This window comes from Portunus trituberculatus, chromosome 47 (assembly GCF_017591435.1).
Source record: "Portunus trituberculatus isolate SZX2019 chromosome 47, ASM1759143v1, whole genome shotgun sequence".
Classification (NCBI taxonomy): domain Eukaryota; kingdom Metazoa; phylum Arthropoda; class Malacostraca; order Decapoda; family Portunidae; genus Portunus; species Portunus trituberculatus.
The window spans coordinates 5,016,773-5,032,936 of record NC_059301.1 but is presented as its reverse complement, the minus strand read 5'-3'; the positions used below and the strand labels follow the sequence as shown (position 1 = coordinate 5,032,936).

The window sequence follows — 16,164 nt, the reverse complement described above, 5'->3', positions numbered from 1 at the left end:
AGAGAAAACTTATAGTGTTCAATGCCTCAAAAACTCAATTCCTCCATCTATCAACTCGACACAACCTTCCAGACAACTATCCCCTCTTCTTTAGTGACGCTCAACTGTTTCCCTCTTCTACACTGAATATCCTCGATCTGTCCTTTGCTCATAATCTTAACTGGAAACTTCACATCTCATTTCTTGCTAAAACAACTTATATGAAGTTAGGCGTTCTGCTGCGCCTCCATAAGTTTTCCTCTCCCCTCCAACTGCTATCTCTGTACAAAGGCTTTATTCGCCCATGTATGTGAAATCCAAATTTCTTCGTCTCATCAACTCCTCTCCTCTAACTGACTGTCTTCAGCCGCTTTCTCCCCGCCGGAATTTTGCATCTCTTGCTATCTTCTATCTCTATTTTCATGTTAATTGTTCTTCTGATCTTGCTAACTGCATACTTTCCTTCCTCCTGCGGCCTCGCTACACAAGGCTTTCTTCTTTCTCTCACCCTTATTCTGTCCAACTCTCTAATGCAAGAGTTAACAAGTACTCTCAATCATTTATATCTTTCTCTGGTAAACTCTGGAAATCCTTACCTGCTTCTGTATTTCCAGCTTCCAATTACTTGACTTCATTAGTTTTAAGAGGGAGGTTTCAAGAAATTTATCCTTTTCTTCTGGCTAACTCTCTCGGACCTGCAAGGGGGCTGGCGACTAAGTTTTTTTTTTTTTTTTTTTTTATTTTTTTTTTTTTTTTTTTTTTTTTGTTACCCTGGGCCAGCTTTCCCCTATTGCATAGAAAAATATGTCCCTACTTTACTATATTCTCCGTCGTGTGTGTGTGTGTGTGTGTGTTCTGTCACCGTTCAGCACCTTACAACATCATCTTGCAGTCAGACTTTCGGACGTCTAATTCCTCATTCCCATGCACATGTTTTCCTGATTTATGTAAAGTGTGTTTGTTCCTCGTAAAGCCTGCAACTCTGCCCGACGCCTCACCTTTTTGTGGTGTGATGTTTTTGACCAAGAGCTCATCAGGATATCATTGCTAGGTGTAAGATAACTAGTCCATAATTTTTCTTACATTTTAAAATCGAATTCTTTGTCATATTTACAAGTAGAAAATAAATCAAAGGTTTAGCAGAGCGTGGTTTCGATTCCCGGACTTGTGAGTTATGAGCTCTCTGCCTTGCCTCTGAGCTGCTCGACAGTTAATGGTGTTGGTGATGGTGATGCAGCGCTGTTGACTTTCCTGCGGCAGTGCGTTTCAACGTGTTAGTATAATGGTCCGTTCCTACTTCTTTTCTTTTTCTTGACATTTTCGTCATACATCTATCTACCTGTGTTGTATATTTTCTCGGTCTTCTTCACAAGTCATATTGAAATGATCTGTTAACGGTGCTTGGTACTCTTCCTTATCGACCCTAAGTATGGTTGGAGCAGCAGAAGTATATGTTATTGCAGTATTCTTTAACGTAGCGTGCTGAAATACATTTTAGGGAATATTTGAAAATGCTGCAAATATGGCAGTGCAAGATCAGTATTTTCAATTAAGATAGAAAAGTATCGTAGTGATACTTTTAATACAAGTTTACTTTATATGATAAATTTTATCTTCTTTATTTTGTATGTTAATGTACAGTATTTGATTTATTATTTTTGCTTATATCGTTGGTATGTTTTATTTCTGAAGATCAGAAAAAAAAACTGAATGAATAAAAAGATGAATCAGTACTCCACTTGGTGTTGTTCCTTGTAGCAGTGTCGCTAGTTTAGTCTGTGTGATCTGTTGTTAGCCAGAGTGAGAGGTGCTGGACTGCCTACACTTGCCCATCGGTAGTGCTGAGGTTAAAAGAGATTAAAAAACGTCGCTTTAATGCGAACGTTTATTAATATAATGTGCGTTAACATCTTTTCCTTCAGCAGGCAGTGGCAGGTGGTGGAAGACGCTGAGTTATGGGTCACTTGGGGACAGACGCCTTCATGGCAGGACAAGATAACATGAACCTCCCCTGAGCCTTCATATGAGCCCTCCAGTCAGCGCCCCTATCGCACCACCACCCCGCCACCGCCACACCCATGCTATACCGGGGCTACGATCACTGCTTTCGGCGGCAACGCTCCTCATCTCACGGGAAAGGTAAATGGTACTTTTATTTACCTAACCCATTATTCACCGCGGCATTAGTCATTATAATCGAGATGTCACAAGAGGATAATACTTTTCGTTACCAAGGAATTATGATATATAGACTTATTCATACGACTCAATAATAATTAATGGGTGATAATGAATTGAAGCAGTGTGGAAGCTCTCTTCAGTACCAAATGGAGACTTCTGAGTTTATACTTCCCCTCTATAAATAATGATTTCTCTTGGTAGACGTGTACACATATACGTACTGACTTTTTTTTTTTTTAAGAGCTTCCCATGTATTCTTATATTCCTCAAGTTTTCTGCCTTCATCTTGTGAGCGAAGGTAAGAGGAGTTACTTGTGAAAATATGTTGTAATTGTGGGAAATCTAGTGGAGCCATTAGCGTGAAAATTACAGTGAATGATAGCAAGAGATTCAACACCTTAGTAGATAGATAGATAGATAGATAGATAGATAGAGAGAGAGAGAGAGAGAGAGAGAGAGAGAGAGAGAGAGAGAGAGAGAGAGAGAGAGAGAGAGAGAAAAAAAAGAAACATGAAAATAGTCTTTACCTGTACTCAAGGTACGTAATTGTGTTGTGTGTGGAGTCTTCACGTAGAGAGTAGCTGATTGATTTGCTGAAGTTAGGCGTCACAATAACCACTAAATATGAAATTAACTCCTTCAGTACTATGACGCGTTTCCATATTCATTCTGCTTAGTATTTGGTGATTTTATACAGCTTCAGAAACTTATGTAGGGGGATTCAAATAGTGAAGACTGTTGCTATTAATCATCTGACCTCCATAGACCCTTCCTAATGTCAATGAAATGGTCTAATCGTACACAAATCTCAAGGAAAAAATGTATTCCAGTAATGAAGGGGCTAAACTGAACGCAACACCTTGATTGGCAAGCGTTAAGTTAAAGAATGTAATGGTAATGCTTGTATTTATTTACGTACTTGTAGGGAATCATGATTATTTTAAGGGCGGTTTTAAGAGCTGAGAGTGAATAGAATAAGAGAGTTGATTCATTTATTTTTTTCCTATACCATGTGGGCTTTTCACGGGGATTTATGGGCTAAAGGGGATACTTTTTGTGGTAGCTCTTATCTCAAAGCCCACCCGCTAGGAAACCGTTGCCTCGAGTGAGGAAGCCCAACCTACACTCGGACCGTGGACAGAATTCGAACCCGTGCGCTTGGAGATCCCTCGGACCCCAAATCCCTCATGGTTCCACTGTACCACGGAAGGATACCAGAACAAGATGAGAATGTGACGTTGAAGCATCATTGGGTAATTATTTCATAGGCTTTCTTATCATTATTATTATTAGTAGTGTTGTTGTTCTTATTGTTGTTCTTCTTGTTCTGCTTCTTCTTCTTCGTCTTATATGTTTTTTTTTCTTCTTCTTTTTCTTCTTCTTCTTCTTTTCTTCTTCTTTTTCTTCTTCTTCTTCTTCTTCTTCTTCTTCTTCTTCTTTTTTTTTTCTTCTTCTTCTTCTTCTTCTTCTTCTTCTTCTTCTTCTTCTTCTTCTTCTTCTTCTTCTTCTTCGTTTTCTTCATCTCTTTTTCTTTTCATTTTCTTTTTCTTTTCTTTTTTTTTTTTCTTTTCTTCTTCTTCTTCTTCTTCTTCTTCTTCTTCTTCTTCTTCTTCTTCTTCTTCTTCTTCTTCTTCTTCTTCATCATCATCATCATCATCATCATCATCATCATCATCTTCTTCTTCTTCTTCTTCTTCTTCTTCTTCTTCTTCTTCTTCTTCTTCTTCTTCTTCTTCTTCTTCTTCTTTCCTCCTCCTCCTCCTCCTCCTTGATCTTTTCTTCAATGCAACAGCAAACGAGACTCTTTAGATATATATATTTTTTTATTCTTCATATATATTTTCTTTCCTGTTCTCCCAAATCGATAAGAAAGAATAGAAAAGACGAACACACACACACACACACACACACACACACACACACACACACACACACACACACACACACACACACACACACACATATGGTATAAAGGCCCTACCCATACCACTTACGTCCTGTACCTCCCCTTACCATAGTCTCCCCCTCCCCCCCTCTCTCTACACCATACATAAATAACAATATGTATTCACCTTGCACCGTGCCTTACCTGCTTCACCTGCCTTACCTGTCCCGTTAGCACCGAGAGCCGCCCCATTTCCTGTCCCAGTCCGGATGTGTGGCCCTCCCTCTGTCCCTCTGTCCCTCTCCCCAAGACTCACACCTCTATAACAAACTCTCACAAACATCTCGTAACTCAGCGTCTCTCTCGCCACACGCCTCGCCCCGCCGCCCCACACGCCACGCACCTGACGCGTCCCGGCCGTTACCTGTTGTTTATTCGCAATTTGCTCTTTTTATTTGTCTCTTCTCTCTCCCTTTTACTCACGTGCTGGTGTCCCGAAAGGAATATGAAGACAGAGATTCAGTCACCTGTCTTCCAAAATGGCCTTCTTATGCACCTGTCTTGTGTGTGTGTGTGTGTGTGTGTGTGTGTGTGTGTGTGTGTGTGTGTGTGTGTACTATGTGTGTATGTATGTATGTGTGTATGTATTATTTGCTTGTATGTAAGTATGTATGCAGTACTTATGGATGTTGTATATACACATGTGCAAATATGTACTTATTGCTCTGTCTTTCTAAGGAAATGTACAAAACAACGAAAAGACACACACACACACACACACACACACACACACACACACACACACACACACACACACACACACACACACACACACACACACACACACACACACCAAAAAAGATAAACATGCTAATAATGGAGTGTAAAAAGTGCCATAAAGAAAGGGTAAACAAACTCGATAAAAGCGAAAAAAAAAAGAGAGAAAAAAACTCCCTTTAAGAAGACCACGCCAAATCATCTCATTGAGGGCGGCAATGGCGAGGGAATGGTGGAAAAGGTTGAAGTTTATAGGGAATTATACTCGCCATACGTCACGCCATTAGCAGTAAGCGTGACAGCAGATGACAGGCCGGTGCCAGGAGGGACAGCAGACGAGGTGCTTGCTGCCCTTAAAGACGCGAGGCGAGGACAGGCGCCAGGCGAGGATAGCATAAATCATGGCCGGGAAAAGTCAGGATTAGGGAAACGAAAACGAACTCTTTTTCATATATAATTGATGTTTTGTATCTTAATCAGCTGTCTTTTTTATTTCATCACATAGATAATAATCCTGAAATACAAACTATGTAAAGAAAATGTAAAGGCATTTGCTTCACTGATATACGTTTAAAAAAAAACTCGTGGCCCTTTCACCGCAACGTGGAAGAATTTAACACTAGAAATAAAGTGTGAAATCTTTATAAACGTCTGCAAGAAATAGAGGTGATTAAAAGAATATTTTTTTCAATTTCTACCTAATATAATGTATAGGGATGACTGTAGAATAAGTAGAAATGTTTGAAGAGTGGTTAGTGATTAAGGAGAGGTGTATCAAATAGCAGTGGAAGAGTTAAGAATAACCCTCTCAGGAAAGATAACGTAAGCGATGCAGTGGCCTTAAATGCTCAGGGTCATTAATTTTCTTCTTAGTCCGTAGCAAAGCACCGGCACCATGCAAGAGATGAGAGAGAGAGAGAGAGAGAGAGAGAGAGAGAGAGAGAGAGAGAGAGAGAGAGAGAGAGAGAGAGAGAGATTCCACAACACTACAAAATAATGTTCTCTAAATAGTGCACTTCACCAATGGACTGAATGAAAGTTGAGTGAAGTAACCTTGAGCTTTGCATGAAAGTGATTTCAAAACGTGTAGTTGTGAAGGTACTTATTGGGTGCAAGACTGTATGTGTCGGCCTAATCATTACAGAGACATAGCATACAAGTGATCTTGTGTAAGTGAAATCTTACTTTATTTAACCTTACGTATATATAGGGCAGTAGAACGAGATTTTTATAAGTTTATGATTTGTAAGAATCCGCCTCATTTTTTTTTTTATTGACATATCGTAATTTGATGGTTTATATAGTTTGACTCGATTAACGAAAATCATCTTGTAAACTTGAGAATATTTTGAAAGATGAAAGAGTGGTGCACTACGTAGTTAAGGAATTAGTACTTTTGAATCCTGCAAGGGGAGTCATTCGTGGTACAGTAATGGTTAGTACTACTAGAGCAAGCTTGTCACTCAATACTACTGTACAGTATTGAGCGCTTTCCATGCAGTGTTCGGTCCAATATTTATTTGATTTTATTTGTATTTCTAACGTTTTGTAGAGATTTGTTAGGGAGGCTGAGGTAAAGCGCAGCATATAGTGAAGCAAGTGTGGAATATTACTTGATTGGGCCGAACTGTTCAGCGCAGTAGAAACACCACATCAAAGGAAACTACACCAAAAGAGCCAAGTAATTATTGCCCCATCATTCAGGTAATCATACAAAATTGTTTTGTTCTTGTTGCTGAACCTAAACCACGTGCATTTTTCCTTCTCTTGGTAAGTATTTGTCTGTAAGTATTCATCTCGCTTTAGTTACATGAAATATTCTCGATTGGTGTATGAGAGGTGTTTAGCTAACAGGCGCTTCATTGATGCTTCTTTGTATTCTCGTCTTCCTGTTCCCTTTCTGGCTGTTTCGTTGCTGTTCTGCAGTATTTTGTATAGTATCCTATCATGTTTCTGTTATCCCATTCACTTTATGATTGATTAAGCTATTCTGTTTTTTGCCGATCTTTTCACGCTAACTGCTATTTTGGTCTTGCTAACTATATGCCTCCCTTCGCTGTCTTAAAACTTCCTTCTTTTTTCTCCGTCATTCTCTCCACCTTTCTAATGTAGGAGTGAACCAATATTTTCATTCATTGAACCTTTTTGTCTGGTAAACTATTACGTCATACGACCTTGTAGACAGGAATTGCATGACTCACTGGGAGCCGCCATGCACTGCCTAATGTCTTCTTTCTGTGATCCCTGATAAGGTAGCAGGGCAAACTTATCGCCAGTGCTTCAGACTCTCAGCTCCTTTATGCCTCACAGCATAACTTTTTTGCGCCTTCAAAACTCTCAGCTGTTTCCTTTCAAGATTCTAACATTCATGAGCTGTCTTGTGCCAGAAATTTTAGATGATATTTTTCTTTAATTCAACTGATAGATCAGCTCCCATGTGCCACAATGTTTTTATTTATTTTTTTTTTTTTTCTTTCTACCCGTCAGTTTTGTCCCCTCCTAGATGTTGAACCTTTGCAGGTACGTCAATTTCCCTTTTATGGAGTACTTGGTACTTGGTATATCTTTTCCAAGCAGGGTGGAGTCAAACCTTTCAGTAGACTGTCTTCAATCCTTTACACTTCACCACAGTGTTCCATATTCGTTATTTTCATGATAACTGTTCTTCTGAACCTACTAACTCATACCTTTGCTGTCTCGCGGCCTGGGTGCGTAAGATATTGAATCTCTTACTTTCACCCGTAAAGTAAATTTACTACTGCACGGGTTAACAACCACTACCTTTATTCTTTCATCCTATTCACATGTAAGCTTTGAAACATTTATCTATTTGTTTATTTATTTATTTGTTCAAGTTCCTACGTTTTCTTTTCAAGGACTAACTGGTATAAGGGAAACTATCGATACGTGTATAATATTTAATTGCAGCCTTCTAAAACTTTCTCACCACTTTATCAGGAAGTGACGTGTTTTTTTTTTTTTTCAGAGGAAGTAATTGACTGTGTTCCAGTGTAGTGGAAGGAAAAGACTTATTGTTATGATTCAGTTTGATGACATGCATGGAAATTAGGTAGTGTTAATTGAAGCCGTTTCACTGCTATCTGGCACATCCTTCCTTAATCACTAGCCACACATTGATATTTCTTCTCGTTCTCGAAACATTATACCGGCTAGAAATTGTAAAACCTTTTATTATCATCCCTTCATTTTCTGGAGGTCCTTATATAGATTCCATGCATTGTTTTTAGTGATGTGAATGATTATGTATATCGTAGTGAAAGGTTAACCACGTGTATACTTACTCTTCAGCTTTGCCTGCAGTGAAAAATCTGAAGTTGGGTTAATAAAGTGGTAGAATTGCCGTTTAATGAAGAGAGAGAGAGAGAGAGAGAGAGAGAGAGAGCTCCAACACAACTGACTGACTAATATTATGAAACTTGTATTGATTTTTCTTACCGTATGTCTCTGTGTGTCTATCTATTTGTCCTTTCGTGTATTTTTTTGTCTGCTTTTATGTCTGTTTATGTATTTTTCTCTTGATAAGTCTCTCAGTTGGTAAATCAGTCAGTCAGTCAATCTAGTGTTTCTCTCTTTCTCTTTCTCTCTCTCTCTCTCTCTCTCTCTCTCTCTCTCTCTCTCTCTCTCTCTCTCTCTCTCTCTCTCTCTCTCTCTCTCTCTCTCTCTCTATCTCTCTCACTCTACACACACACACACACACACACACACACACACACACACACACACACACACACACACACACACACACACACACACACACACACACACACACACACACACACACACACACACACACACACACACACACACACAGGAAGATAAGACATACAAGTAGACAGGTAGATATACACGCAGTGGTGCCTGAATATTGAGGCAGTTACAGACCAACACTTTAATAAATATCCGAGGGGGACCAACCCATGCATCAGTGAAGGCAAATGATAATGTTAGTGGTGCTGCTCCTTTTATTAATATCCCACACCATCTAGAAGGGGGAGTGGCAATTTTCTTGTTGACACATTCTTTATTCCCTGGCGTCCCTCTGCCCTGTGCTACAAACAAGACTGGACTCAGGAAATATGATAGATGTACAGATGGATGAATAAATAAGTATAATAAAAAAGATTAAGGCTTCGCTCTCCCCGCCATGCAATCAGGGAAAATGCAAACGTGGGACTTACTTACACGAGGAGGGAATAGTAAGAGGAAGGAATTGACTGTGTGTGTGTGTGTGTGTGTGTGTGTGTAATTCAGCTTGGTCGCCTGCTGGTCACCCAGCCAGTCTTCCCCATTACGGAGCGAGCTCAGAGCTCATAAACCGATCTTCGGGTAAGACTGAGACCACATCAACACACAACACACCGGGAAAGCGAGGCCACAACCCTCGAGTTACATCTCGTACGTATTTACTGCTAGGTGAACAGGGGCCACACATTAAGAGGCTTGCCCATTTGCCTCGCCGCTTACCGGGACTCGAACCCGGCCCTCTCGATTGTGAGTCGAGCGTGCTAACCACTACACTACGCATTGTGTGTGTAATTCACTGTTTGATCTGCTGCAGTCTCTGATGAGACAGCCAGACGTTACCCTACGGAACGAGCTCAGAGCTCATTGTTTCCGATCTTCGGATAGGCCTGAGACCAGGCACACACCACACACCGGGACAACAAGTTCACAACTCCTCGATTTACATCCCGTACCTACTCACTGCTAGGTGAACAGGGGCTACACGTGAAAGGAAACACACCCATATATCTCCACCCGGCCGGGTAATCGAACCCCGGTCCTCTGGCTTGTGAAGCCAGCGCTCTAACCACTGAGCTACCGGGCCGTGTGTGTGTGTGTGTGTGTGTGTGTGTGTGTGTGTGTGTGTGTGTGTGTGTGTGTGTGTGTGTGTGTGTGTGTGTGTGTGTGTGAGACTATGGCTGATACTTTTTTATAACTTATGTTCATACTATATTTGTGGGTTTCTGAATGAATTTTAAGTTGAATAGATATTTTTTTTCATCTAGTTATTTAATTCTAAGCCCTAAGACCCACATATTCTGGCCTTCATGTAGCTTTTTATTTTTCCATTTATTTCTGACTCCAGCACCACGTATACTTAAATATAGGCAGGCCAGAACCCCTTGAGGTCTTCCCTGCACGCCCGTGACTTGGCTGGCAGGAAACGCAGGAAAACAAGACGATCGTAGAGGGCCAGCTGACCTAAAGATACATATATAGCTTAGTGCCTTGCTATCAATGAGTGCAGGTGAATGGTGTTTGGTAATACTAGCTCTGCAGTCACAATAGGCAAATCCACCTCAGTAAGAATCAATGTGTGCTGGGAAAGGATATCGTTACTTACCTACTTGTTGCTTTTCCTCTTATCTATGTCTTTTTTATGGCTTTTTGTGTGTGTTACTGTTTTTGTCTGTCTATATGTATGTTCGCAAGTTTTGTTTTTCTCTATCTATCTGTCTGTCTGTCCTTCTCTCTATCTATCCTGTTATTCCACACTTATTTCACTCCTAGTGGTAAATACATAGACAAATATTCTTTTCATATGCTGCAAGGTATTCTGGTATTCTCTCTCTCTCTCTCTCTCTCTCTCTCTCTCTCTCTCTCTCTCTCTCTCTCTCTGGGGCAACAAAACACGGTGGATCTCATATAGTTTATTTCAGCATAAGTTACAACAGCGTCATAGGGGCGGGGCGGGCGGGGGTGGGGCGGGGCTACAATATAAACATTTAGGCGGGCTATATATGTACAACAACAATAACAACAACGACAACAAGCACACGCACAAGTAACTGGGGACATGTAGGGGTTATGAAGAGAGAGAGAGAGAGAGAGAGAGAGAGAGAGAGAGAGAGAGAGAGAGAGAGAGAGAGAGAGAGAGAATAATATTAATGATTTAAGACTTAAAGACTTAAGGGTAATTTTAATCGTTTTAATATCTTGTCGGGAAAGAGAGAGAGAGAGAGAGAGAGAGAGAGAGAGAGAGAGAGAGAAGGAGTATGGTTTGCGGTAGACACATTTTTCTTCAAGCACGAGTATTTATGGAGGTCATGTTTCTGGCTAAGGCACGTGAAGTTTGCTGGCGAAATGTTGTCACTCATGACTGGCCGTGTACTCGTCCACACACACACACACACACACACACACACACACACACACACACACACACACACACACACACACACACACACACACACAGGGAGGGTATAAGGGGGTATATATATACATCAAATACAGCGAATGTTGGAATATGCGAGGACAATCACACACACACACACACACACACACACACACACACACACACACACACACACACACACACACACACACACACACACACACACACACACACACACACACGTACATGCTACACACACACATATATATATATATATAGGTACACACAAGTATGTCCACATATATGAGTATATGAACACATATATATTCACGTTTTTATTTCAGTTTTACACAAAGCTCCTCCTCCTCCTCCTCCTCCTCCTCCTCCTCCTCCTCCTCCTCCTCCTCCTCCTCCTCCTCCTCCTCCTCCTCCTCCTCCTCCTCCTCCTCCTCCTCCTCCTCCTCCTCCTCCTCCTCCTCCTCCTCCTCCTCCTCCTCCTCCTCCTCCACTACCATTTCCTGCTCCTCCTACTACTACTATTTCTACTCCAGCTTCCCTCACAACGTCCCTCTCCAATGCACAGTGACTCAGACCTCAGCTGTCCCAGGTAGTCCTTCAGGTCCATTGTCCACAGCACTACACTCTCAGCAGGTCGGTCCCTCTTCGCTTCTCGATCCTTATTCGCTGCCACCATTTGTTCATCATCTCGCCACGGACAACCTGATCACTTTTGCTTGCACTTTTTTTGTTTTATCTGTGTATGTGTATATGTGTCTGTCTTTCTTTTGGATTGTGGAATATTTTAGCGAATGATTCTTTTTATTGATTCGTTCTTTGTGTTTGTGTTTTTATTTCGTTTTGCGTGGATGTTTTGATTTTTTTCTTTCTTTCGTTTTCGTGTGTTTGTATTTTTTTCTTCATTCTTCTGTTTCCTGATGCGTTTTTTTTTCTGCTGTCTCTCTCTCTCTCTCTCTCTCTCTCTCTCTCTCTCTCTCTCTCTCTCTCTCTCTCTCTCTCTCTCTCTCTCTCTCTCTCTCTCTCTCTCTCTCTCTCTCTCACACACACACACACACACACACACACACACACACACACACACACACACACACACACACACACACACACATATCATGCAGGCAGACATACATACGCACACCTTTGCACGCACACACGCACGCACGCACACACACGCACATACCTTACAGTCATTTACATAAACACTTTACATATTCAATTAGGTGGTGGGAGTGTACTTGTCTCCCTCCTCCTCACCTGCAGCCACGTCACCGCCCTACCAGGTGTTGTATCTCTCTCTCTCTCTCTCTCTCTCTCTCTCTCTCTCTCTCTCTCTCTCTCTCTCTCTCTCTCTCTCTCTCTCTCTCTCTCTCTCTCGTTGCGGCCGAGTTGTGGTGTCACATCCGTGGGAATAACGCATGATGACTCGTGTGTGTGGTGGGCGGCGGGCGTGTCCACTAGGAGTACACTAGGTGTGAGGGCAGCAGCCAGGAGGCCAAGGTGTACAACATGCGGGGGTACCAGTGGATGTGCACCGCGTCGCCCTCCTTCAAGCTGTTGGCGGTGACCTCCTCCTCCCGCCACCTCACGCTGTCCTTTGTGGTGTTGGTGGTGCTGTACACTGGAGTGTGAGCCTTAGTGGGTGGGGCCAGGCCTCCTACAGACCGCAGCAGCGTCAGCACCGCCTCCCGCAGGTTGATGTACAGGCGCACGGGTAGGAAGGCCCAGTGCGCGATGGCCTGGGAGTCGATGACCGCGTAGCAGGAGGCCACCACGCCGTCTACCACCACCGTGCCCTCTGCCGTGAGGGGCGCGAATACCCCCGCGCCCACGTGGTGGCTCACGCTGACCAGCTTCTCCAGCTTCACGCCGCCCTCGCCAGCCACCAGTAGAAAGTCCCCAGACTCCAGGCGGCCCGCCAGCACCACGCCGCCATGCTGCAATGCGTCCTCCACTGTGGGCGTGGCCGAGGGAGCCAGGCCACCTTCCAGCAGGAAGATGAGGTGCGAGGATGTGAGGGTGAGCGTGGTGCCACTGGCCGTGCTGAGCCGCAGGAAGGAGCGGGATACGCGGGGATCGCGGTGCAGGAACATCAGCACGGGGCTAAAGCCCAGGGAGCCGTCCTCCCGCATCACCTGCACCAGGTCCCCAGCCCGCACCGCCTCCAGAGGCACCAGGCCCTGCGGAGTCACCACCTGTCCTCTGCCAGGGAAGCATCCGCCCAGCTTGCTGCCTGCTGACTTCTCTGTAACACAAAGAGTGACATGAAATCATACATCTCTCTTCATGGCTAACAATGTTCCTGCCATGCCACCACCACCACCACCACCACCACCACCACCACCACCACCACCACCACCACCACCACCATCTCAACAAGGGCCATTTCCCCCTCCTCCCGTGACCTCCTCGTCCCCAGGTAATAATACAGGCGTGCGTGAGAAGCTGTCTGGGAGTGCATGAAGGAGGCAGGAGGCCGGAGTGATGCCGGTGACGTGGCAGTCTTCATGATACAAGAGAAGACCCGTTGATCTTATCGCAAATATTGGCTTCGCTCTTCATGCTGTTGTTGCTGCGGCTTCTTCTTCCTTTCTTGCGCGCGTTTTTTTTTTTTTTTCTTGTTCTTTTTTTTGTCTTTTATTTTCTTCTTTTTCTTCTTCTTCTTCTTCTTCTTCTTCTTCTTCTTCTTCTTCTTCGCCGTCGTCGTCGTCATCGTTTATGTTGTTGTCGTTGTTTGATTTGTTGCAGTTTTCGTTGCAGTATCCATCACGTGTCATCATTGTCAGCACCAGCTCCTGCAGATGCTGCCAGTCCTGAGAGGAGAGAGGGCTTCTCTGCTCTTTCAGGAACATCAAGGGGGTTTTCAGCCACTCGGAAGGGAAAGCGACAGAACACTGAGATAGAAACTGGAGAACTGCAGAAAGTCTTTTGTTCATGTGTATGCTCTTGGTGTTGAAGGTGGTCAAGGTTTTTGTGGTGTGGTGATAGAAGTTGTTGTGGTGATTAAAGGTGGTGGTAAATGTGGTGTAGTGGAGCTGTGGTGAGGTGGGAATGTTGGTGAAGGTGGTGGTGCTTGTGAGGGTTGTGGGTTGGGAGAGAGGGCAGAAGAAGGCTGGCTGCCAGAGAGAGGAGGGAGAGAGAGCAGGGGAGGTGGTGAGAGCAACAATTACCGCCTCCCTCCTCCCCGCCGTGGTCCCAGCGGACGGGCCGCCAGCACGCCGCTAATACCTGTAATACTCGCTATTTAACGGTTATGTCACTTCGCCGCCCCGACCAATGGGAGACATGGGAGGAATGTGAGCTTAGGATCGGACCAATCAGCGGTCACGACGAAGAGCCAATCAGGACTCGAGGCTGAGCTACAAATCAGCCAGTAATATCCTGCGAGACAGGCAAGGGTCAGGAGGTGGCCACCTCTCTCTCATTTTCTTTATTTTCTCTACCTCTCCGAGGCAGGGACGTGGCCTCAACCTCACGCCGAGTGCCGCGCCGCAGCATGGTGTGTGTGTGTGTGTGTGTGTGTGTGTGTGTGTGTGTGTGTGTGTGTGTGTGTGTGTGTGTGTGTGCTAAATATTAATAAATAATTAGATGAATAAATAATGAAATGAATATGTAAATGAATAATTGAATGAATTTATCAATCTCTCTCTCTCTCTCTCTCTCTCTCTCTCTCTCTCTCTCTCTCTCTCTCTCTCTCTCTCTCTCTCTCTCTCTCTCTCTCTCTATATATATATATATATATATATATATATATATATATATATATATATATATATATATATATATATATATATATATAAATATATAACAACTATATCCTGTACATTGGGACACGACTGTTAGCGGTGGCGTGAATATAATCTTATGTTGGGTCAAAGCTGGACCAGTGATTTCAACAGGCCAGTAAGTAAGGAGCGAAACTTGTTATGGGACAGCGTTATTACTCCACATAAAAATCAATGATGATCTTATGTGTATTTGTCTAAGAGAAAGAGAGAGAGAGAGAGAGAGAGAGAGAGAGAGAGAGAGAGAGAGAGAGAGAGAGAGAGAGAGAGAGAGAGAGAGAGTTTCCATAAAATCAATTAGGAACGGCAAACTGTATCTCAAGTTATTCAAATTCTGAAATGTACATCAAGGAAAAAAAACACATGATAGGTGTGTGTGTGTGTGTGTGTGTGTGTGTGTGTGTGTGTGTGTGTGTGTGTGTGTGTGTATATGTGTCTGTGTGTGTAAGGCGGCAAGGTCTCCCCGCAGACTACCAAACACATTGACTGTGCCACCACTGCTGCGGATAACTACTGTGTCAGCCATGGATCAGGTTCCCCCCACTTCCTGCTGGAGCATTTTTCGTTGCTCACCTGCCTGACTCATCTTGTTCGGCTAGACTCATACCAAGGCATTTCCTGAACCTGTCGCTCCCCATCCACCAACCTACCCACCCACTCACCCGCCTTCATAATGGGTTATTTCCATGCTGGGGTGTGCCACAGTACTTGACATTTTGTGGACTTGGAGAGAGAGAGAGAGAGAGAGAGAGAGAGAGAGAGAGAGAGAGAGAGAGAGAGAGAGAGAGAGAGAGAGAGAGAGAGAGACTTTCATTTTCTCGAGTTACGAATTCTTGCATCTAGTAAGTGAACGTTATTGGAGAGTATAAGTGTGAATATTATTGTACGACATCCTAAAAAAAAGACTAAATGTACACCGTTAACCATAGACTCTGTGCTGAACCTCGAAGATTCAAATATTTTACCAGGAAATTATGGAAGTCGGAGAAAAAAAAATTGTGTTTTAGAATTTGCCTTTTAAGAGACTGGAAGACCAAAAATTGTGCTGATGAACTCTTTCGTTGGAACCAGGTCACATTTTTTTTAGGCTTATTTGGTTTTCGTCTTTTTTTCAGTGTATTTGCTTTTCCTGTTCTGTGTGATGGTATGATTTTTAGCCTTTTGTATAATATTACGTTTGTTTACTAAACTCATCAGTATTTTCCAATTCTTGATGCGTGATATTAGCAACTTTTTTCTTTGCTTTATAATATTATAAATATTTTTATCTTTCTTGTTACTTATAGTATGTGTCTGACATTATTTTTCTGTTTTTGTTTTGTCGTTGTACTTGGTAAATACTTGAGCTTCAGTTTGTCATCATTTTCCCTTTTGTTCTGTAATGTTACGCATATTTTCTTATT

The 16,164-nt window shown here is 42.9% G+C and overlaps 1 protein-coding gene across 1 annotated transcript in view; it reads right to left on the bottom strand.

Moving 5' to 3' along the window:
- Positions 1 to 12,267: 12,267 nt before the first annotated feature.
- Positions 12,268 to 16,164, bottom strand: part of LOC123520783 (indian hedgehog protein-like) — a 107,006-nt gene continuing 103,109 nt past the window's right edge. Inside the window, exon 4 of the mRNA XM_045283372.1 lies at positions 12,268 to 13,221. Within this exon, the coding sequence (XP_045139307.1) occupies positions 12,434 to 13,221 (788 nt within the window). The 3' untranslated portion in view covers positions 12,268 to 12,433. The remainder of the gene's footprint in view (positions 13,222 to 16,164) is intronic.